The sequence below is a fragment of the Pan troglodytes genome, chromosome 13 (assembly GCF_028858775.2).
Source record: "Pan troglodytes isolate AG18354 chromosome 13, NHGRI_mPanTro3-v2.0_pri, whole genome shotgun sequence".
NCBI lineage: Eukaryota > Metazoa > Chordata > Mammalia > Primates > Hominidae > Pan > Pan troglodytes.
This window is the reverse complement of record NC_072411.2, coordinates 143,023,212-143,046,508: the sequence shown is the minus strand read 5'-3', so window position 1 is coordinate 143,046,508 and position 23,297 is coordinate 143,023,212. Positions and strand designations below refer to the sequence as shown.

The 23,297-nt window shown below is 60.7% G+C and overlaps 1 protein-coding gene across 20 annotated transcripts in view; it reads left to right on the top strand.

The window, feature by feature from the left end:
• The window catches only part of KIF1A (kinesin family member 1A), a 121,803-nt gene that overhangs the window by 62,484 nt on the left and 36,022 nt on the right, over positions 1–23,297 (top strand). For 4 of the 20 annotated variants that reach the window (XM_054679678.2, XM_024355173.3, XM_054679677.2 and 1 more), the window contains exons 13-27: positions 106–248; positions 766–792; positions 2,182–2,390; positions 3,653–3,732; positions 4,151–4,226; positions 6,014–6,093; positions 6,338–6,444; positions 7,560–7,643; positions 9,981–10,161; positions 10,236–10,308; positions 10,512–10,605; positions 11,958–12,106; positions 12,492–12,670; positions 14,841–14,978; positions 22,799–22,917. In XM_054679678.2, coding sequence (XP_054535653.1) covers positions 106–248; positions 766–792; positions 2,182–2,390; positions 3,653–3,732; positions 4,151–4,226; positions 6,014–6,093; positions 6,338–6,444; positions 7,560–7,643; positions 9,981–10,161; positions 10,236–10,308; positions 10,512–10,605; positions 11,958–12,106; positions 12,492–12,670; positions 14,841–14,978; positions 22,799–22,917 — 1,739 coding nt within the window. Of the gene's footprint in view, positions 1–105; positions 249–765; positions 793–2,181; positions 2,391–3,652; positions 3,733–4,150; positions 4,227–6,013; positions 6,094–6,337; positions 6,445–7,559; positions 7,644–9,980; positions 10,162–10,235; positions 10,309–10,511; positions 10,606–11,957; positions 12,107–12,491; positions 12,671–14,840; positions 14,979–15,750; positions 16,027–22,798; positions 22,918–23,297 lie in introns of all 20 variants that reach the window. The other 16 variants (XM_054679681.2, XM_016950901.4, XM_016950900.3 and 13 more) reach the window with 5 other exon arrangements.

Sequence of the window (23,297 nt, the reverse complement as noted above, 5' to 3'; positions counted from 1 at the left end):
GCTGAGCCCAAAAGGCTGGGTCTTGGGCAGGGCTCTGGGCACCCTTGGGACCTGCCAGGTGTGGACCTGTCCCGAGCACAGCCCACAGCCCCCTCTGCCACCCAGGTATGCTGACCGGGCCAAGCAGATCCGCTGCAATGCTGTCATCAATGAGGACCCCAACAACAAGCTGATCCGCGAGCTGAAGGATGAGGTGACCCGGCTGCGGGACCTTCTGTACGCCCAGGGTCTTGGCGACATCACTGACAGTGAGTGCCTGCGCCAGCCTGTCCTGGACAGGGTTGTGGGGCCTCAGGCTCAGGAGCCTCGCAGGTCATCACATCCTCTCTCCTGGGGCCACCACTTTGCTGGCCGCACCCTGGGCTGTGGCAGCTCCACACCGCTCCCAGAGCCCCTCCGGGCCAAATCCCTGTCCCTGCTCCACGTTCCTGGGCAGAAATGCCTCTGGGTGGGAGGCCGGGCGGGGGCCCTGGACAAGGGCAAGTTTCCTGGCCTTGGCCTGGATGGTACCACATGGTTTGGGTTCAATGCTGATGCAAGTGGGCCAGAGACGGCTCCCCTGGAAGCCCCATAGGCAGGCTGTGGGTGCTGGGGTCACCGAGGTCCCCCGCGTTCTGGAGCTGAAGGCCTTCACCACCCTGCTTGTGGCCACACACCCACTGCTGGCCACCCTGGCCTGTGAAAGGCGTGCCTGACCCTCTGGAGACAAACCTGTTCTTCTGTTTCTCTGTCTCTCCCCCTCCCCCACGCTTCCCTCCCCCGTAGCCAACACTGTGCCTGGAGGACCCAAATGTGTGTATTCCCTTTGCTGCTCTCTGCATCTCTGCTTCCAGCCCCAGCCAGCATGAGGGCCTAGGGTGGCATGGTCAGGGAGGGGTGAACCCCAGGGTACCTGCTCTGCTTTCTTCTCCTTTCTGGGGGGCAGAAAGCACTGCTCTCCCTCAGCCACAGGGCCCTGCTCGTAGATGTGGGATTCTGTCTGCCTCTGAGCCCACACTCCTGGCTCCTTCCCACCCATATGGTCTACATGAGAAACCAAAGTAACGGGGGAGTCAGGGTGTCGCTGAGGCCTTCTCAGGCTAAACATGGCCGAGATCAGGTCCTCTGACCTCCTGTGCACCCAAAGGCCTGCGAAGGTCAGGATATTAGCACCAAAGGGCCAGGAGGGCTGGAGGGACTGTCCTGTCCCCAGCTCTTGGCTCAGGCCTCCATCTGCAATGCCATTTCTCCAGCTGACCTGACCCCCCACGCCCAGGCCCTCAACTCTGGAAATGCCAGAAGCTCAGCTTTCACAGCGGATGCTGCCAAATCCCGCCCAACCTTTGTGCCTCCTGGCCTCGGGCCTGGCTCCATGGGGCTCAGTGCCTCCCCGAGCTTGGCTGCAGGGCGCCCTCCACTTCCCCCACACCCCGTGTGGTCCCGTGCTTGCTGCTGCTCTGCTGTGTGTTCGCTTCCGCTAGGAGACCCCTGGCACCACCCACTTCAGAGATGTCACAGCCCCACCTCCCGGGCCTTAGGGACGCATGAGGCCTAGGCTGGTGGGTGAGCTCCTCGTGGTGGAGGGGAAGGGCCTCCCTCATGAGGGTCCCATGTTCACCTCCTCCAGGATGGTCTCTGGGCCAATTTCCATGCAGTGGGCTGAAGGTTAGCACAGCCCGGCCCCACAGCTCGGGGGTGTGTGGTGTCCCAGGCTGACGGTGGGTGTGAGGGGTGGGAGGACAAGCGTGGGGGTCTGCACGGGGCGCTGCTGGGTGACCACGCCAAGCCAGTGGACAGGGTGGGAAGATGCAGGGAGGACAGGCTCCCAGCCCTCAGGTGTGGGGGCTGCAGGGTGGCCTGGCAGTGGGGCCTGGAGTGCAGCTGTGGGAAAGCAAGAAGCCTGGCACAGGGGGTGCAGGGGAGCTTCAGAGTGCCTAGGTCTGTGCCATGCTGCTGCTGGGGAGGGCAGGCCTGGGGGGCAGGCGGGCAAGTGCCTGCCACTGCTGGCCCCGTCCCATCATAGGCAAGGGGTGGCAGGAAGGCCTTGCATGCGCTTGTCCTGGGCCTGGCAGGGCTGCTGTGCCTCGTTGATGGTTTCTGTTTCTTGCCTTCTCTGGGCCCCATCTCTTACTTTTTCCCATCTTCATCTTTTTTCTCTCCCTCCCTCTGTCTGTCTGCCCGCCCTACCCCTCCTCCCCATAGACGTGTCCGACCTTGAGAACAATAACCTTAACCGTGGCGGGACGGTGAATGAAGCCCCTGACCCTCTCTCCACAGTGACCAATGCCCTGGTGGGTATGAGCCCCTCATCCTCGCTCTCAGCCCTGTCCAGCCGCGCGGCCTCTGTGTCCAGCCTCCACGAGCGCATCTTGTTTGCCCCGGGCAGCGAGGAGGCCATTGAAAGACTGAAGGTGAGGGCACCACCTGGGGCTTCAGGGTGTCAGACTCTGGGAGTGGGGAGCTCGGAGGAGTTAGAGAGGCACCCTGCCCTCCTGGGTACAGCCCATCCTCATAGGGCCACTGTGGAGCATCAGCAGGAGCCTCTGGCGTGTGGCCACCCAGGTGCCCAGTGGTCTATCTCCAGACCACCCACAGCAACCAAGGCAGCCAGTTCACTTGGGGGTCCCCAGGCTGTGGGCTGCACAACACTCAGCTGCTGGGCAGGAAATGCCCCTGCAGGACCCTAGACCTGGGTGTCTGGATGGCCTGTGCCCCCACCCATGCCAAGCCTGGACAAGGGAAGCTCCAAGAATGAATGTCCAGGACTGAGACTTCCTGTCGAGTCTTTAATTGTGTGAGTGGGTGCTTGTTCAAGGAGCAGTGAGCTGGATGGCATCTGTGGGTGGAGAGGAGTCTCGTCCCTCCCCACCCCGCAGCATCCCCTCCACTGGCGACAGCCCCAGGTCACAGCAGCTTCCTCCCTGGCGTCCTATAGAATTATACCCCCTGAGAAGGGCAGTGAGTGTGGTGCAGGTTCCTGAGCTCCCTCCAGGCCATCCTGTGTTCACACCTGCACACCTGCCTGGGAATAGTCACCACCTCCCACCACTCAAAGGCACAGTGTGCTCCCTGGTGCCCAGCAATGGGCCGGGATCATTTTAGGTTTCCAGACACATGCCCCTCAGTGAATGGCTGTGCAGGGGCAGGTGAGCCACGCGCCTGGAGACTGAGGGGCTGAGGGGAAAAGGCAGAGGCCCCACTGAGGCCGTTGTGAGGAAGGGGATGGGGGCGAGGTTGGGCCTGTGACCCTGGAGCAGAGAGCCCTTCTGGGGTGTTGGGGTCCCACTGGGCTGTGGGTGGGAAGAAAAAGGAGAGGCCAGGCTGATGTTGGGCAGTGTCGTCCATGTCCTGAAGAGGGCTGAGCACCTGGGCCTCTTGGCAGCAGCGAGGATGGCTGTGCTTTAGGAGCCGAGGCTCAGAATCTCCCAGGAGCATTTGCTTCTCTTTTCCTTCCAGATTTGTTTTGCGTTTTCTCCATTCTCCTGAGTGTGGCTAAGGGAAAGACAGACATTCTCTGAGCTTTACCTTGGTCTTCTGGATGCCTCGTTGCCTTGTCGGGCCCAGGAATATGGCGCTTGTGCTTTGCAGCTCCTTCTCCTGGCACCCGTGTCTCCATTGTCCTCTCCCTTGGCCCCAGCCCCGGCAGCTCACTGTGCTCTGCCTCAATCCCCAGGAAACAGAGAAGATCATAGCTGAGCTCAATGAGACCTGGGAGGAGAAGCTGCGGCGGACAGAAGCCATCCGGATGGAGAGGTGTGCAGCGGGGAAACTGAGGCCCAGGGGGAGGGGTGCAGCCAGTAAGCCCGGAGCCTGGGCAGGATGAGCACTGAGCCCTGCCCTCCAGTGCTGGGCACCTGCACCATGGGGTGGCCACATCCCAGCCCAGGGCAAACCTGTTCCCTCATCCCCAATGACCCCCACCTTGTGTACTGCTGGCTGCTAGCCACCAAGGCCTGAGAGACCTGAGGCCTGATAGACCTGATCCCTGACCATGGTGCAGAGGGGCCGGTCCCATCAGCAGATGCCCTAACCCAGTGACCAGATGGGACACGCATGGGCACCACCCAGGCCACGGTGGCCACAGGCCCGCTGCCCCCATTGGTCAGCCAGGGCTGAGGCCAGTGCTGGAAGCCTTGTGGAGCTTGTGCTGACCTCAGCTCTGTTCCCCCAGGGAAGCCCTGCTGGCCGAGATGGGTGTGGCCATGAGGGAGGATGGCGGCACCTTGGGCGTATTCTCTCCCAAAAAGGTAGGAGCTATCTCAGTTCTGTGGTACTGCCCTCATCTGAACAGGACCAGGTGAGGTGCTGTCTCAGGTAGAGCCAGAGGGGGCTCCTGGAAGTAGGGGAGGACGGTGGGGCTCTGGCCCAGGCACTGGGGCTGTGAAGCTCACCCATAGTCACACTTTGCTTTTTGTGGAGAATTCTGTCCCCACATTCTCATGGTGGGGCATGCTGGTGGCTTTGGGACATCAGATGGGTCTCTTAGTGGCCTGGAGTGTGGACTGGGCTCTCCAAGGTCAGGGCAAGGCTGAGAAGCCAACACCCAGGCTGGAGACTGAGACACGAGGGGTCTGGAGCTGCCCTGGAGCCTGTGCTGCTCACAGAGCTGGGTGCCAGCTGCCTTCTTGGAACTCAGCTAGAGTCAGGTCTGACTGTTCCAGTGGGGACCCCTCTTTTCCCACCAGGCCAGGCCTAAGGGGTCTTTCAGCTGGAGGCCCTCAAATGGCACAGAACCCCTGGGCAGCTGCTTCAGAGTGTATATGACTCCTATGCCCCCATCCAGCAGCCCAGGTGGGGCATGGCACAGCAGCCCAGGTGGGGCATGACACACACACTTGGGAAAAAGTCTTTCTTGTGGTTCTAGTCCCCAAACCCCACACACCCACCCCAAAGATGGCCAGGACATGGGGACAGACACCTGTGTGTCCATAGCTTGGGAGGGGCTGGGCAGGGCTGTGCTCCAGGCCGCCGGCCCAGCACGCGCTGAGGTCCGGAGGCAGGAAGGGCCTGAGAAGAGCTGTAGGGAGATTCCAGTCCCAGGCAGGGCCGGGACAGGCAATGTCCTAATGGGGCTTCACTATACACGTCTTCTAGACAGGCCTTTGGTTTGGTCTGGAATGGATTGTTCCCTGCACTGTTTCAGACCCCATCCCCTTCCTGGAGGGATAGGGTGGAACTCCAGGGCTGCAGCTTTATTGGTTGCCCTGGGTCTGGGCACTGCCCAGAAGTGGGACCACTGGGGACCCCCTTCTTGAGAAGTTCAGTGTTCTTGGGAGTCACGAGACGTGCACAGAGCAGTGGGGTCCCAAGGCTGCAGCCCCTACTCAGCCCCAAAGCTGTGGGCACAGCCCCTCCTGGCTGGACATCTTCCCCACTCAGGGGGCAGGGACAGCTGGGGATGGTCTGTCCCCTTCGTCCAGAGACGAGGTCTCCACCTCTCTGCATGGGGGTGCCTCAGGTGGCTCATCAAGGATCCCTTCACAACTGCTTCACTCCCCAGACTCCAGGGCTGAGCCCTCCATGGTCAGTGTCCTGATCCTTCTTGGCTCTTGGCTCCCACTGGTGAACCCACGGTTTCTGGGCTGTCTGAGCTGGAATGGGGTCCTAGAACCCCATTTTACAGTCCAAAGCTGGGAACCCAGGACCCCATGGGACAAAGCCTGTGGTCTGCACATCTGGGGGCTCACCCCAGCCTCAGAGGGCCCCAGGGCCCCCACATGCTGAGAGCTGGGGCTGTCTGCCCTTCTGGAAGCTCAGCTTCTGCTGCAGTGCTGGGGCTGCTGTGCCAGGCTTGGGTGTATGCGGGTGGTCGGGTCCCACCAGCCTGCTGCTGTTGGTGGGCTGGGCCTTCGGCTTGAGCTTTCTGTGTTCCTCATTTTCCTGGCTTGGAGTGACTAGCCTGGTGGCACCAGCCAAGTGCGGGGGCAGGGACCCTGGTGGTAGTCTGGTGCCTGGAGAGAGGTCGGAGGGGGGTGTGGCCAGCATCGGGCTCCTGCCCCTCTGCAAGAGAGATGATCCTCCTGTCTCCCTGCAGACACCACACCTCGTCAACCTGAACGAGGACCCGCTGATGTCTGAGTGCCTGCTCTACTACATCAAGGATGGGATCACCAGGTGAGAGGGGACCTGGCAGCCACTCCAGCCTGGCCAGGCCCTGGGATCTGGCAGGGGAAGGCTGGACTCCCCATTCCTGCTTCTGCAGAGGGGCCACTGAGTTTGGACTTCCCCAGCGACCCCACTGATGTCTGCGCTGGGTGTTTCCCAAACAATCCTGGTTGGGCGTCCCTGGAGGCCAGTGGGTGGCGTCCTGGGTGTATTGGGTCCCGGCTGCCGTGCTGATGGTGCCCCCACCCCGCAGAGTGGGCAGGGAGGATGGCGAGAGGCGGCAGGACATCGTTCTGAGTGGGCACTTCATCAAGGAGGAGCACTGCGTCTTCCGGAGCGACTCCAGGGGAGGCAGCGAAGGTATCACCACCCTACCGTCCCCACCCGCACCCATGCCCCTGTGCCGTGATGATCAGGCCTGAATGAGGTCACCCTCTCCCAGCTTACCCAGCACTAAGTGGGTCGCAAGTCATACTTCTAGGCAGGACGTGTGTGTGTGTGTGTGTGTGTGTGTGAGAGAGAGAGAGAGAGAGAGAGAGAGAGAGATTTGGAGAGAGAGAGAGATATTTGGGGCCAGCCTTAAAAACAACTTCCATTAGGTTGGTGCTTGGGAAAATGCCTGGTACTTTCTGTGGCCAGGGGTGGCTGCTGCCTTAGGGAGCTGAGCCTCCTTGAGGGCTGGAGGTGGGGGCACAGGTGGGCTGCTGGCCGGGAAGCGTGTTGGGGCCCAGGGTGGAGGATGTTCATGGTGGGAGGACAGTGAGCCATGAGGATTGAGCCCAGATCTAGGGTGGAAAACTATTTCCAGACCTTGGTTTCCTGTTGGCTGTGGGCGGCCATCTGTCCGTTTCCCCTGCCTGCCCAGTGGTCTCCCTCCTGGAGATGACGTGGGGCTGTCCCCATTGCCTGGTGCTGCCCAACTTGGGGATGGGCCTGCGGTGTCAGTGTGCCGTCACATGGCCCACAGCCCAGGCTAAGGGCATCTCCCGGCAGCATCCAGCCAGCCTCTGGCCTGCAGACCTGTGACTGACACCCACTGTCCAACTTGGCCACCTCAGGATGATGGCCCTAAGTGGTGCTGGGACGATTGGCTCTCCTGGAATTCTCTGACTGCAAAGCCCTGCCTACCCTCTCCTGTGGGACGGCCCAGGCCCCATTAGCTGGTGTTTTTATCCTTGTCCACCTGGGGAGCTGGACAGGGCCCTGGGTGATTCGGCCCAGCACAGCCTCTTGGCTTCAACATGGGCACATGCATCCTCCTTCTGGGGATCACTTTCTTCCTCTGTTAAGTGGGGTGAGACCCCTAAGCTCCTCTGAGGCCCAAATGAGTGTTGCCAATGGTCACGGCCTGTGTAGCAGGGAAAAGAGAGGCGAGAGGCCTGGAAGAGGCCATGCCCGGGGGCCAGGTAAGCTGAGCTGCTGTAGGTGACAGCCCCTCATAGTCCTCCTCTCTGCCCCTCCCACCTTTCCTGTAGCTGTGGTGACCTTGGAGCCCTGTGAGGGGGCAGACACCTACGTCAATGGCAAGAAAGTCACAGAGCCCAGCATCCTGCGGTCAGGTATGGCTGGGGACTCCAGGGGCCAGTCAGGTAGGCAGAGGCATGAGGCGAGGCCTCTGTTCCCACGTCCAAGCCACCGCCTCCTGTGCACTGTGTGGGACGGCAGCTCTTAAGGGCCGCTGGGCAGGTAGGGGAGGGGGCTGCGGGTACCCAAGCAGCTCATGTGCCTCCCCAGTCCCCCAACTCCAGGAACACAGCACTACAGGCCCCATTCACACAACACAGGGGCCCCGAGACACTGAGTCCGTGCTGTGGGCTGAGTGAGGAGCCAGGGTGTGCCTGCCTAGGAAGAAGCTCCTGCCTCCTGGCCCAGGACTCTGCCCTGTCGGGCTGGTCTGGGGGATACAGGGCTGTGGACAGGTGCTTCCCAGAGCTGAGGTGTTGTGGAGCTCAGTGGGGTGGGCTGCTCCAGTCTCTGAATGCAGCACCCCGGGTGGGGTTGGGCTCTGTTCCCAGACACTGCAGTGTCTGTGATGTTCAAACACGTGCAGGCACATGTGGCATAAAGTCCCTTCTTTAGAGAAGTCAGACAGGGGGCCCTCCTGAGTGGTGTGTGACTATTGCCCACGCAGTTAGGGTTCTGCCAGAGAAACAGCAGCAGCCTGACGCACAGACATGGCTGTAGACATGTACCGAGATGTAGTGAGATAACGTACAACCATGTCTACGTATAAAGAGATTTATTTCAAGGAATTGGCTTATCAGATGGCGGGGCTGGTCAGCGAAGTTTGAAATCCATGGGCAGGTCGCAGTCTGGGAACTCGGGGCAGGCTGGGAACTCGGGGCAGGGTGGGAACTTGGTGGGAGTGGACTCCATCCGCTGGGTTTCTTCTTCCTCAGAGGAAGCCCCAGTTTGCTCTTAGGTCTTCACCTGCTTGGATGAGGCCCACCCCACCGTTGGGGGCCTCCTTGATTTCCATCAGCTGATTGCAGGTGTGGAGCACATGTGCAGAAACCTCCACACAACACCCAGGGAGGGTGTGGCTGAATCACTGGGTGCTGTGGCCTGGCCAGGCTGACATAAAAGTGACCATTGGCTTGGAACAGGGGAGACCCTTTCCTAACCCTGTCTTAGGGGAAAGCAGAGGGGGTGAGGAGGGGCAGGTGACACCCAGTGGCCCCACTTCTAGCCCATCTGCCAACCCGCGAAGGCTTTCGGAGGAGTCTTCGGGACTCAGGAGTCCTGCCTGTGGGGTCGCTGGGCAGGAGGGCAGGACACACTGAATGTCCTGAATTCGTGGGGTGGCCTTGTCATGGGGAGTCGGTGTGGCTAAGCCTGGGCGACAGCTGGTCAGACGGACAGAGAGACAGCTGTGCCCATTCTCCCTGCTTGTTTTGGGGTTGGCCCTGGTGCCTGTGGGGCTCAGGGCAGGGCCTAGGCTAAGAGAGGCCTTAGCTTGGGGTTTCCCTCCCAGTGTCCGAGGTGGGCTGCATACGGCCTGTGGACAGGGAGGACAGAGGAAGTGGCCAGCTGAGAGCAGCCAGCAAGGAGGTGCTGAGGGGGGACAGACCTGCAGGCACGGGCCACCTGGGTGGGAGGCAGGGCAGAGCCGGCTCTATGGGGCCCCAAGACAGAGCTGCAGCTACTAGGGAAAGTCAGAGGGAAACTAGGCCATCCAAAGAGAGCCCCTGCAGGCAGGACTGTCCCAAGACAGTGAGTGCTGCCCTGGAGGGCCCTGCAGATGGGGCAGCCCTGAGGGGGGTCCAGCCGGGTGCTGGGGTGGGAGGGGCTGGACTGATGCCCATGCCTCGGTGGCCCTGATGCTGAGGCTCTGCAGCCACCTGTGCCTGCTAGTTGCCGTCCCTGCTTCCTTCTTGTGGTCTCTGGACTCCGGACCCTGGACCCCAGCCCTGGGCACAGGGGACCTGCCCCAGCCCTGCTTCCAGTCTAGTGGGGGAGACAGATGGAAGGGAAGGGTCCTGCGCCCTGCAGCAGTGCTCTGTGGAGGGCCCAAGTCCAGCTCTGGGGGCACCGGCCCCAGACGGGATGTGAGAGGGAGGGTCCTGGCTCCCATGTGTGCACGGGGGCTTGGAGGCAGGAGGCAAGTACAAGGCTGGCCTGGGGAGGGGCGGGGACACTGGAGCACAGCAGAGGCCCCAGATCTGTGGTTTGCAAATGTCACTGGATGCTGAGTGGAGAGTGGCCAAGGGTGGATTTATGGGGAGAGTGAGGAGACACATTCAGGTCCCAGCGAGGGCTGAAGAAGGAATGGCTGGGAGCTGGGGATGGTGGGGTGCCTGCACCCGTTCCCCTTTCTCCTCATGCCTCCCCGCTTGAGACCATCAGGGACCTGAAGATCCCCATCCCCCAAGGCCACCTGTCCCTCTGTCCCCCAGGAAACCGCATCATCATGGGTAAGAGCCATGTGTTCCGGTTCAACCACCCCGAGCAGGCCCGGCAGGAGCGTGAGCGCACGCCCTGTGCGGAGACCCCAGCTGAGCCTGTGGACTGGGCCTTCGCCCAGCGTGAGCTGCTGGAGAAGCAGGGCATCGACATGAAGCAGGAGATGGAGCAGAGGTGAGGCGGAGGCCACCCCCATCTGCCTGCTGCCCCTCCTGCCCTCCTGTGCTCACCCCAATGCCTCCTTGCAGGCTCCAGGAACTGGAGGACCAGTACCGCCGCGAGCGGGAGGAGGCCACCTACCTGCTGGAGCAGCAGCGGCTGGTGAGTGACGTAGCCCCGCCCTCCCTGCCCAGCCCCCACCCACACCAGGGGACCCCTGTCCTCCCACGCCCCCACTCCCTGCTTGCCTGGCCCCATCTCTTGCATCTAAACAGTGGGATGTGGTGAGGCCCACTATCTAGGCGCAGTGCGAGAGGCCCAGGCAGGTAGGGCCGTAGTGGAGTCACAGGCCTTGCTTTCTGCAGGACTATGAGAGCAAGCTGGAGGCTCTGCAGAAGCAGATGGACTCCAGGTACTACCCGGAGGTGAACGAGGAGGAGGAGGAGCCCGAGGATGAAGGTGAGGGGTCACCGGGCCGGCACCTGCTGCGTCAGGAGGGTCTCAGCATGGAGGTGGGCAGCCCTGGGCCTCTCCCTGGAGGTCACTGGTCAGCACTTTTGCCCTGGGGTCTGGACCTGTCTCTTTAGGGAAAGACCTCCTTGCCCTGGGAAGCACCGTGGAAGCAGCAATCCGGGAGGGGGGATACTGTGCCACAGCTGGCAAGCAGCTCTGCACACTCACGCACTGGCGTGTGTACACACATGCACACATTCACGTGCACACATGTACACACGTGCACACACATGCTGCCTCTGACAGGAGTGGCTGGATGATGATGGGGAATGGGGCTGGTAGGGGCTCACCATGCTCATATGCGTCCACTCTTCCCATCCTGCTGACCACACGGCTCATGGGGCCCCCGAGGAAGAGTCCACTGTGCACATCACCTCAGGATTCCCTCAGTGAGCATGTGCTCCGGGGGCCAACCCAGCTGACCTCCCACAGCTGTGGGCAGAGGTGGCCCACATGCAGGTGGGGAGGGGTTTGCGCCCATCTCAGCCTCTGGCCAGGTGGTCTGCAGCTTTGTGCTGGCGTGACCTTGGCCTCTTCCCCTGTTTGGCCTCATTTACCCAGCGAAGCTCCCTCCCACTGCAAAGCTCAGGCGTGCCGGATTGGGGGCAGCCAAAGGTGTGTAGTGCTGTGTTGGGAGGAGGGGTGGGGCCTCAGCACAAGGACAAGTCCCTCCTTGTGTCCCTGCTTGTCCTTCTCTCAAGGGCCCAGTGGACAGACAGGGCATGGGTCGGGGAGAGAGTGTATGGGCCAGGGCCACCTGGGAGCACCTGGCCTGCCCTCCTGCCTCCTCTCCTGTGGGTCCTGCTCCCCACTGCTGGCCCCAGATGGTGTGTGGCTGTCATTGACGGTGTTGCTCCCCCAGCCACTCTGATCTTCAGCCTGACTCACAAGGCTGCTCGTGGCGGCCTCTCCTTTGGGGCACGCAGAGCTTTTCATGTTGCCCACTGTGACAGAGCTCTCTGCCGGTTTCTTCTTTCTGTGTACCCAAATAGTTAGTGTGAAACGGGCGGGGGGTGGGGAGGGGCAAGCACAGAGCTCTCCCAGCCCAGACCCAGAGTGAGAGGAAGCCTGGGGAGAGAGGGGCCTGTTTTCCTCTGGCCTCAGTGACCACAGGGGGAGTAACCTTCCAGCCTTCCATCTTGTTACCTGATAACCACCCGGCCGTGATGTACACAGAGCACAGGGTCAGCTTAGGCAGCCCCATGGAGTGGCCGACCAGCCTGACCTTCCAGAGGGCGGGGCATGGTGGGCAGGGTCATGGCCTTCCTGCGATGACCACGTGTGACCTCTCCCCACAGTCCAGTGGACAGAGCGAGAGTGTGAGCTGGCGCTCTGGGCCTTCCGGAAGTGGAAGTGGTACCAGTTCACGTCTCTGCGGGACCTGCTGTGGGGCAACGCCATCTTCCTCAAGGAGGCCAATGCCATCAGCGTGGAGCTGAAAAAGAAGGTGGGCTGCCCACTGGCTGTACCGTTTCCTGTTGGAGAGAGTGTGTCACCTCACTCATGACGGGGACAGCTACTTGGGACTCAGCACTTGGCTCTCTGCCGGCCCCGGGGGTGGCGTAGCAGCCCTGCCTGACCTGGCCCCCCAGAAGGGTGGGCAGTGAGGGAGCCCAGACCTGGCCAGGTGGGACTTGGCTGCTCACGGGAGACGGCGGCCGGGTGGGCAGGCAGGAAGTAGATGGTCCCCCCTGGCGGCTGTCTGAAAGGTTCCAGTGAACCATTGTGGGGCAGGCAGCTGAAATCTCCAGAAGGTGGGAAGGAAGCCTTTTTGGGGACCTGGCACCCTGTCCCCCAAGGAGCTGACGAGTGCTCATCTTCCCCCGTCACAGGTACAATTCCAGTTTGTCCTCCTGACGGACACACTCTACTCCCCTCTGCCACCCGACCTGCTGCCCCCAGAGGCCGCCAAAGACCGAGAGACGCGGCCCTTCCCCCGCACCATTGTGGCCGTGGAGGTCCAGGACCAGAAGAACGGGGCCACCCACTACTGGACGCTGGAGAAGCTCAGGTGGGGCTGGAGGGCCGCTGGGTGGATGGTGGGAGGGTCCTCCTGGGCAGGGCTGAAGCCACAGGAGCGGTGGGAGGCACAGGCTTCACAGCGAGTACCTGCAGACACCACTGTTCCTCCTGTTCCAATTATTTTAAAATCAGAAGAAAAACGTGAATAGAATCCAGCCTTGTAGAATCCTCATTCTCTTTCTACCAATGCAGCAATCATACATAAAAATAGATTTGGGCATTTTCTTTCGGAGGAAAGGACAGATGAGGGGAATGCTCCCTAGGCCCACAGGGGTCAGGACGGTGCAGTGGAGGGGAGGGCAGGCTGTGGCACCGACAGAACAGGCTGGCGGAGCGCCCAGAGCGGGTACAGCAGGGCCTGAAGGGTGGCTCCCCAGAGGGACTGGGAGAGGTGGTGGGGGGTGGAAGGAATGCCCCCTTGCTCCTCCATTCAGGAAGCTGCCGGGAGGTGGATCCCTTAGCTGAGCCCAGTGGAAGGTGGAGGAGGAGCTGAGGTGGGGGTGGTGAGGAGGAAGCCTGGGTTGTGCCCCTCTGTGCCCAACGTGAGCTCGTGTCCTTCCTAAAGCTCGGCCTCTGCTGTCCCCACATGCTCACGCTGATTTGTCTTGAGCCTTAATTTTTTTTTTTTCTTTAAGAGACAGTGCCTTGCTCTGTTGCTCAGGCTAGAGTGCAGTGGTGTGATCACGGCTCGCTGCAGCTCGAACTCCTGGGCTCAAGTGATTGTTCCACCTCAGCCTCCCAAGTAGCTGGGACCACAGGAATGGAGTGCACTATGACACCCAGCTAATTTTTGAATTTTTTTTGTGGTAGAGATGAGGTCTCGCTCTGTTGCACAGGCTGATCTCTAACTTCTGGCCTCAGCCAATCCTTGCACCCTGGCCTCCCAAAGTACTAGCATTATAGGTGCAAGCCACTGCACCCAGCCAGGCCTTAAGTTATGGGGGTGACTGAGTCACCATGTGAGGTCAGCGCCATCAGTGGAGGAGTTGAATGTCACTCACAGGCCCCTGGGAAGCAGAGCATGGCACGCCCCGCCCTGCAGGGCTACAGGGGGGAGGCACCAGGGCCCATCAGGAGGCAGAGAGGAGTAGGAGTAGGGGAAGGCCCAGGCCACAGCCTGGGGTTGTGGGAAAGGCCAGGCAGGGCAGGGAGACAGCTTAGGCTTGGCTAGTTTGAGTAATTCTGCAGGGCTCTGGGGCACAGGGCTGTCCCTAGTTGTCTGGTACCTTGTCCTGGGTGATTTAGGCCAGGGGGAATATTGGCCTGGTGTGTGAAAAAGTTAGAGAAAGGAGGTGGCTGGGGTACAGACTCGGGATTGGTTGGTTTGTGTAGGAAAGGCAGGGGTGATGGCAAGTTGCCGACTGTCTCTAGGAATTATCAGGACCTGGGCAGCCCTCCCCAGCCTGCAGTGCCCCCCAAGGAAGTCAAAACATCACAAGATACAGAAAATAAAAATATGATTAATGCATTCATACACACATACACATTCATGCAAACACACACACACACACTCATAAGCATTCATGAAGACGTGCACATATACACAGCGTACACTCCCACACTCACGCTCCTCACTCTTCTGCCCTGTTCTCCCAGGTTACGTGGCTTGGAAGGACGGACAGCCACTGTTGATGTGGTTTCTCTTATACCTGAGATCTAGGGGCACAATGATTGCTTTTCCTTTCTCCTACATTAAGTTTTTCTTGGGAATAATAATTTGTAGGCTATTTTCTCTGTCTTCTGTGTCCCTAACCCCCAGTTTGCCCTTTATTCCTTGAGCTCTTGGGCCTCTGTGGCCTGATCCCCGTTTCTGAGCTTCACTTGGGTTCTCTTCCCACCTCTCCGCCAGCTTTCCAGCAGCCCAGTGCCGCCAGCCCCTCTAGCCCCTCACTGCTTGTTCCCCAGCCCACCCGCTGGAGGGAGTTTGGGAGGAGCTGTTGGTGACCTTGCGTGCTGAGCTGAGTACGTTACCTGTGACTGACCAGCTCTAAGGGTCACAGAGGGGGTCTGTCTAGCAAGCCCCCTGGACCTTGATGACCCTGAGCTGGATGTGGTGGCCAGAGCTAGGCTGAGCCCACTGTCCCCAGGAGATAAGGGTGTGCAGTGCCAGCTGCTGAGCGCTGGGCCTGGGTCCACATTGACCCCTGCCGTCCCTGCAGGCAGCGTCTGGACCTGATGCGGGAGATGTACGACCGCGCTGCAGAGGTGCCCTCCAGTGTCATCGAGGACTGTGACAATGTGGTGACCGGCGGAGACCCCTTCTATGACCGCTTCCCCTGGTTCCGGCTGGTGGGCAGGTGGGCGCCTCCTCCCTTCCTTGGCAGAGAGAGAGATTGAGAGAGAGAGATGGCAGCGGGGGTAGGAGTGGGCCCTGGCCTGATACAAGGAGCGGCCCTGACAAGTGCTTTTCCAGCCCCATATTCCCAGCCCTGTCCTCCCTGGCCTGAGGTTCCTCCCAGCCATTCCTCTCCACACACCACAGGGCCTGTTATTTCAGGGGACGTGGGATGGGGTCTTGGCACTGCCACCCAAACCCACTGCAGGGCTGTAGCCGCCAGAACCCATGGGTCCATGTGTATGAATATGTGAGGCTCCCAAGCAAACTTTCCGGGTCACCTGTTGGTCCTGAGGGTGGGAACATGGAGGCAGGGCTGTGTCACCTGAGCCTTACAAATGGCTGCCTCCTTCCCTGGTCTCCCAGTCTGGGGTCTGCACCCAGCCCCCTTCACCCCATGGGACCGTGGTATTCTGAGGCCTCAACGTGGCCAAACTCTCGAGGTCCTCATATGGCCTCAGCCACTCCCAGCCGAGACCCCTGTTCTCAGTCCCACCTGCAGGTGTCCTCCGGAACCTTCCGGAACCTTCCTGCTGGCCATACATGTGATTTCTTTCCAAGCCTGGGGGCACAGTTTTGGTTCTCTCATCTTTTAAAGCAGCATTCTCGATGGTCTGTGTGTTTGGTTTTGGTTTTAAACAGAAGCCCCCCAGCCCCGGCCCCGGCCCTGGCCCCTGTTTGTCCCTGCGAGTCGCTGGTGTTAACTTCTCTCTGTCTTGTCGCACTAACCTCAGTTCAGCCATCTCTGGCTGCAACAGCTACCCTCTTCTCAACACATGCATGAGCGAGCGCATGGCTGCTCTCACCCCCTCCCCCACCTTCTCGAGCCCCGACTCCGACGCCACCGAGCCTGCCGAGGAGCAGAGCGTGGGGGAGGAGGAGGAGGAGGAGGAGGAGGAGGAGGAGGAGGAGGAGGAGGACCTGGAGGACGACGTCTTTCCGGAGCACGCGCTGTGCGACGGCCGGGACCCGTTTTACGACCGGCCCCCCCTGTTCAGTTTAGTAGGAAGGTTGGTGAGGTCGAGGAGAGCATGCTGGGGAGGACCCAGCTCTTTTGCACAGGAGCACTGCTGCGGGCACAGAGGAACCGCTGGGGCCTGGCCCGGGCCCTCCCAGGGCAGGCGAGGCAGGTGGAGGGGCTGGCCTCCTGAGGAGAGCACCCGAGGGCCCCCGGGCCCTGCATCCTTGCAGTGGGGCTGCTCACCCATCCTGGAGACGGTCGCTTTGGGCCGGCAGGGAAGAGTCTGGGTTCCAGGTACAGAAGAGGTAGCGCACCCCGGAGCTTGCAGCTGTGGCCCCAGGCAGGTGGGACTATTTCTGCAGAGAGGCCGTAGGAACCCCGGAGTGGCTCAGGCACCCAATGGCCGAGTTCCTCCCTGAAAGTCCCAGTGCAGGGCCCGAGGGGCATTTGATAGGTGAGGGCCAGCCGCCCCCAAGCAGGATGCCCGTCCTGTCATTCTCCTGGGAATCAACACTGTCCTAGCGGAGGCAGCCTCACCCCAGCTCAGCTGTCATCCAGAAGAGACAGAGGCTCCCGGCTGCTCTCAGTGCTCTCCACTCTCTGTGGGGAAAGGAGCTGAACTCAGAGGCAGCCATCCTGAGGCCACTTTTAGGAGTGGGAGGCAGCTGCTAACCCTCCCACCTCCCTCTGAAGTGATGGGGCCTGGGCAAAACATGCCTGTCTAAAGGTGAGGACTACTCCATCCCTCCTGACCTCCTCGGTTGTCATGGCCAGAGATGGGGGCATGTGGCCCAATGCCCTCATGGAATGTGCCCTTTGCAGAGAGAAGCTGGTTATCACGTTGCCCAAATGGATGAGAAACCACGGTTGGGAGACAGAATGGAGGCTGGGGAAGCCCAGACCCAGGGAGCAGGCGTCCCACCCTGCTGGCAGATTTGGCAAATCCAGCTGCCTTTCTGTTATCATGGAAGGGAAGTCAGGTGAAGGAAAGATCTAGAAACCTGGCTGTAGTAGTCAGAAGGTCAGCTCAGGAAACAGCTGAATTTATATATTTTACATATATGAATGTCATAAGATAATTCTTAATAGCAACCTTTTTTTGGCGATTTAAGATTGCTTCCCCGGGCTAGGCCAGTGGAAGTTTTCAAAAGTCTGGAGCTTGGAGCAGCAGTGCTGACAGCTGAAGGCTAAGGGTGGCCCCAGATCGCAGGGTTTACACGGGCTTTACTCTGTCCTTGGGTGGAGATGGTGGAAGGAAAGCCTCACCCTCCCTCTTGGAAGACAGCAGGTCCTCATGGGCAGGTGCCATGGATTTATTCTGATTAATTTTCCATGAGTGTTACTAGGCTGTGAGGTGAGATAAGCTGGCCTACCAGATAAAAACCTGTGGCACTCTCCCTCCGAGATGCTCTGGGCCTGTACTTCCCACTCTGCAGGGCCCAAGAGGGAGCAGTGGACCCCAAGGCCAGTTCCATGCAGGCCTCTCTCAGAAAGCCCCGGGCCGTAGGGCCAGGCCCCCTGCACCTCCTGGGCCCCAGGAGTGGCTCCGGGTGTCAGGTAGGTGAGGGATCAGGACGCACAGGGGGATGAGGACATCAGGAGAAGTGGGGTGGGGCTCTCGCAGTCTCAGCCAGAAAGAGCTGGGTCCTTCCAACATTTTTTTCCCCTTTTGTGGATTTGAGATTTTACAAAACTACCAAACCAAACAAAAGTCATCAAAGAGAGACCTGGCCCCCATATTGCGGGGTGGTCTGTGAAGGGCTTCATTCGGAATCATCTTGATCTTTTTGGTTTGGCAAGAATTGGCTTCTCCCATGCAGCAGCTGTGCAGGCCCGGCCCTGGGAAGGCCCCTCGTTGATTTTCCTTTAACCTTCTGGTAGCTGCTGGCTCTCTCTCCAAAGCTTCAGCGAAATTGGGGCACCCACTCTTGTCCCCTCTGGAAAGGCTTCCCTGGGTCCCAGCATGCGTCTTTGCACCTCACCAATCTGTGGTTAGCGCCTGCCTCCTCCCTCCCTCCCGCCACACTCAGCCCTCGCTCTGTCTGCCTCTGCTGCTGCCTCTCTCGGGCTGGGTTTCAGTCTGCTTCAAGGTACCCTGGCCTCTGCGGAAGGCCCATCCAGCACTGGCCTCCTGTGTTCTGCACTGGGGCTCCTCACCCAAGGCCAGGGTCAGCCCCCAGGGGCCTCTGCCTCTGGCGGTCTGGGGCACCAGGTGACTTGGGGAGGCAGGTGGGTTGGTGACCACTGCCCATATTCCAACAGGAGTGGGCCTGGGGCTCTGATTTCCCCTGGCATAGGAGGGGTAGGAAACACGGGAAGGGTGGGTGGGCACAGGAGCTGCAGAGAGAGCAGGGCGAGAGGCTGACTGCCTGGGATAAGGGTCCCTGGGAGGGGAGCAGGGCTGGGGAGGGAGCGCAGGTGTCTAGGGCTGGGTCGATAAACGTTGCTCCAGCTCGAGGGCTTCACTCTGGGTCAGCTCTGTGCCCTCTGGACTGGCAAGGCCACGCCACTCCCTTGGGTCCCACATGGTGCTCTTGGTGGGCTGGGGCCCCTCTGTCTTGGTATTTGTAGCATGGCTGCGGATGGCGTCTCTCGGCCCGAGATCCTGAGAGCCACTCTGTGCATTGGGTGTGTCTGTGGCTGGTAGGGACAGGCTGGGCTACGTTCTGGTTCCCAACTGATGTGAGGTTATTTCTGACACCTAGAGGGCAGGTGGGGGGCATGGCCTTCCCAGCATGGGAGACCTGCAGCCCTGGAGGGTGTCTCCACTGGGCAGAGACGCCAGGCTCCAAGATGCCAGGCACCAGTGCTCTGCCCCATCACCTCACACTTCAGGTGCATTGGTTGGCATGGGCTCTTCGCAGAGTGGAGGGGCACCTTCCGGTCCCAGCTCACAGCTCTCTTGAGGCTGGTGCTGCCACTGGGGAAGTGGATTCAGGGCCCTAGAGGTCCCTTCTGGCTGAACAAGTCTATCACCAAGCCAGGCAGACTGGGACGGGCAGTGGGGAGAGGAGAGCACCCAGCACTAGAGCCACAGCCAGATCCACATGTCCCGCCGGTGGCCTGGGGCCCGAGGTCAGTGCCATGAGGATGCTCACAGGGTGCTGTAGAGATGGGGGAGCATTTGGTGTCAGACCTCAGGGGTCCTTTTCATTGTATAACCTCTACCTGGATGTCCCTCGGGGCCCCACCCCCAGCAGTCCCCACCTTTGGGGCACAGTCTGGGCTGCATCTTGCCCATCTGTTTGAAAGCAGTTAGCAGCAGTCTGTGATGCTACAGTGTCTGGGTCCTCCCAGCCCCCAGCATGAGGACAGTCCAAAAAAGCATGAAACAATCGATCTGCTTAATCAATCAGCTGTGATAACTAAGCAGGTGCCCAGGTGAATTGCCCACTCAGAGTGGGTGAGGAGGTACCCATGGAAGCCAACCCTGGCCCTAGAAGTAGGTGGTGGAGCTTGGTGTCCACACAGTTGAGCTGGAGATGAGTCCCTTGCAGGCCCTTGCTGCCAGGCCCTGGTGACTTCCTTAATCTCTTTGCCTCAGGGTCGTCCTGTGTGCGATGAGGTATAAGTACCATATTTCATCATTCTAATGTGCTGAGACCCTGGGTAGATTTTTTGCATCTCTAAGAAAGAAGGGTGCAGCTGGTTGAGTTGAGATGACTGTTTATTAGGACGTGCCCTGGCGAGGAGATGGGGGTGCGCTGCCTCCCAGGAGGTAGAAGAGCAAAAGGCCCTGTGTGCTCGCCACTGTGCTTGGCCCCTAGGGAGCCTCCACAGATGCCGGCTGCTGTGATTTCTGCCATGTTGCTTCATAATGGGATGATCTGAGCCTGGGGTTGCGAGGGGCTTGGGCCTCCTCCTCGAGCCCAGCCCCTGTCTGATTTGTGGGGCACTCGAGTCTGTGCTGTGCTGCTGGAGCCTGAGCCCACAGTTGGCAACATGGCAGAAGGCGTCTCCTCAGAGTCAGTTCCACACAGCATTTCTTCAGCAGGGAGCCCTTGTGGAGAGAGCCAGGATGGGGCCTGCCTGCTACAGCCTCACAATGTGACCTGGGATGGGCCTGGCCCCTGCCTCAGTTTACCTCTCTATGCACTGCCTCAGACCCCCTTGGACCTGGCCTTTCAGGGCAGTGGGGGAGAGTGAGGAGGGGATCAGTGTGAGACCCTGAGAGCTAAGAGTGGGGAGGGAGTGGCCCCTTCTCTAGCTCAGGTGCAGAAGTCTCCTCCCTCTGGGTGTGGTCCTGGGGAGCTCAGAAGTTGGTGGGTCACCTTTGTGGTGCCATGAGTGGCACACGTGGATGGCCCCAGAGCCCAGGGCTCTGCTCACTGCCAGCAGCCCCTGTGGAATTGCCCTAAGCTTTGGGAAGGCAGCTGTGGTGATGGGTCTTTGGGGTAGGAAAGGTAGTGTCTGACCCTGTCTGGGTGGCCCTGGACAGCTATAGCCTCTCCTTCCTGTGAGCTGCGCCAATGGATTCAGGAACCCCGTGCCTGAGTGTCCTCACCTGGCCCACAGTGGGAGTGGTCCCAGGTCCTGCCCCCTCTCCAAGCGCCACCCCATGGGCTTCCTGCAGAGTGGGGTGGGGCAGTCTCTTCATCCTCAGTGCCCTTCTGCCCTCCAACCCTGGGATTTTTGCAGTGGGCACTAGCTCTGGGAAAATGTGGGGTGGGTGGGGGCTGGAGGGCAGGGGCTGGCTCAGAGCCCCACAGCATGAGCTGTCCCGTCTGGTCTCATTATGTCTCCCCCAGTGTGGTGCGCCAGCCACGGAGAAGAGCCGTGCTGTCTGGCGGCCCAAGTTCTGGCTCTCCCCACCCCCACTCCTGAACAACTTAGCTTTGCTCAGTTTGTAGCAGCCCCTTTTCCCACCCCCACTGTCAAGCAGAGACCCTTGTCCAGGAGCCCGGGGTGCCCTGGGGAGGGAAGGCATTGCCGTCCCCCTCCCAAGGGGATGCTGGTGAGTCCCTGCCTGCAGAGCACCCAGCAGGACTGTGGGGAGGGGCCCCGCCCTGTGGGCCTCAGCGTCCTCTCGTGACTAGGGCCAGGGTGAGCTTCCATGGGCGCTTCTGGACATAACCTGGGTGGGTGGCCCAGGGCAGTGGAGCTCCAGCCCCCACACCTAAGTCAGGCAGAGCCGCCTGCAGCCCTGTGGATAACAAGTCCCTGATGGGCTCCATTGGTGTGGGGTACTCGCTTCTTGGGGGGCATCTTCAGAGGGGGCGTTGTGCTGGGGAGAGGGCCCAAAAAGCCACCAGGGGCTTCCTTTACCCCCGGAGAGAGGCCTGAGGAGACTTTCAGGCCCCTGGAGGGCAGCAAGACCCTTTTCCTGTTGCGAGCCTGGGCCATTTTGCAGTGAGGGCGTTGGTGAGGTCTCAGCTTAGCAGGGCCACTCAGAAAGCAAGGGAGGTGCCATGAGGATGTGTAAAGTCAGAATGAACGAGACGGCCAAGGGGAAGGTCCTGACAGTGACTGGGATGCTGGGGCCTCTGAGGAGGCTTGAGGCCGCAGATGAGATGGAGGGTAGGGCTTCTGCATTGGAAACAGAGACACCCGGGGCATCCATGGACCCATGGGCCACAAGGCTGAGCTTGACTGTGATGGGGAGGCAGGGCCTGGACGCCCAGGGCCACATGGGGCATGGACACCCCTGCAAGGAGCTTGAGTGTCACCAAGGGCATGGGGGGATGTGTCTGACTGGTGCCTTAAGACCTTTCTGTCTGCTGTGGGGGCCATGGCAGGGTGGCTGATGGTGATGGGACAGTTGAGGGGGGCTTCTTGAAGACTTTTGAGGTGGAACTGATGGATTTGATGAGTAGGAGGGGCCCCTGTGCTGCTGGTTTCTGACTTGCTGCTGCAGGAAGGTCAGGGGGATTAGGGTGTGGAGGGAGCAAGGTCAGGAGCCCACCTGAGAGAGGTGTTGGGCGTTCACAGCCCGCTGAGTCTCACTCAACCCCTCATCAGTATCTGCTCTGGAATCGAGGGCCCCAGGCACAGCCCTTTCCCATGCCGGAGGTCATGGTGCTCAGAGCCACACCTGCCTGGAGCAGGAAGCAGGGTATCCTTCCCCCTGGCTGGGTGGCGTGGGGTCTTCCAGGGTCCTCTCTGTCCTCCCAGCTGCCCACATATTGGTCAGCACAGGGAACGCAGCAGCTATCTGGCGACCGTAGGTACTCGTGGTCTCTGCCTAGGCCGGTCCTGGGAAAGGGGGATCTTGGTGCTCTGGGTCTCTGACAGGGCAGACTGGGCCGCACTGTGGCCCTGGGGGTGTCCTCAGGGCTCCATTCAGCACCTCCCTGGGCCCTGGGCTGGGGGTGCCTCATCTTGGCCAACTCACCTCGGAGCTCCCACCTGCTGAGTTTCTGTCTGGGGAAGGGGTTCTGTGGGGTCCGTGAGCATCAGGGACCCCTGGGAAGTGGGCAGGAGGCAGAGCGATGCTGGCCATCAGTGCCAGTGTGAAAAGGGGGGCAGTGCAGTGTGGTCTGGGTCCTGGTCTGGCCCCCGTCCTCCTTGAAGCAGGCTGAAACCTCCCTCCTCGGCTGCTCCCTTCTCAGGCAGCCAGGTCCGGGCCCAACTGGGCTGTGCCTCTGCTCGCCGCAGCTCATTCCTCGTCCTCCTCTCTGTCCCTCCACCTCCTGTCTCCTGTGAGTGCCTGCCCTGCCTGTCCCCGCCCGCTCTTGCTGTCCTGGCCTTGGCTGTCCTGTCCGGCGGCTTCCCTCTGCTTTGCAGCTCCATGTTGTGTCGTGAGCCAGGCCATGCTGCCACCGCTGCCGTTCAGAACATGCGTGGAGGGGTGGCCCATGACCGCGGCCTCTGCTTCTCCCCAGGGCCTTCGTGTACCTGAGCAACCTGCTGTACCCCGTTCCCCTGGTACACCGTGTGGCAATCGTCAGCGAGAAGGGCGAGGTGAAGGGCTTCCTCCGCGTGGCGGTCCAGGCCATCTCAGGTGCGTGTGGGCCAAAGGCCGTGTGTGGCATTGGAGCCCCTGGGGCTGGCTCTGACCTTTGCAGGCAGAGGCGTGGGCCCGAGAAGGGCCTTCTGGCATCATGTAGTGGTTAGTGGGAAGCTGGCCTCAGCTGGCCCTCCACTCTCCCTGGGGTCAACCTGAAGCTGTTTTTCCACGCTGTCCTGGGCTGGCGCCCCGGGCTGCTGCCCCGCAGTGGGCCCTGGAGGGGAAGCCCCTGCTGCCCAGCTCTTGGCTCTGGACTCCCCAGGGTCAGCTGGAGGTGCCTTGGGGGCTGTGCAGGCTGAGCCCAGTGCCATCTGAGCCTGCTCTGGTTGGGGGTTTCCACCTTCCCATCAGGCAGTCCCATATGGACCCAAGAC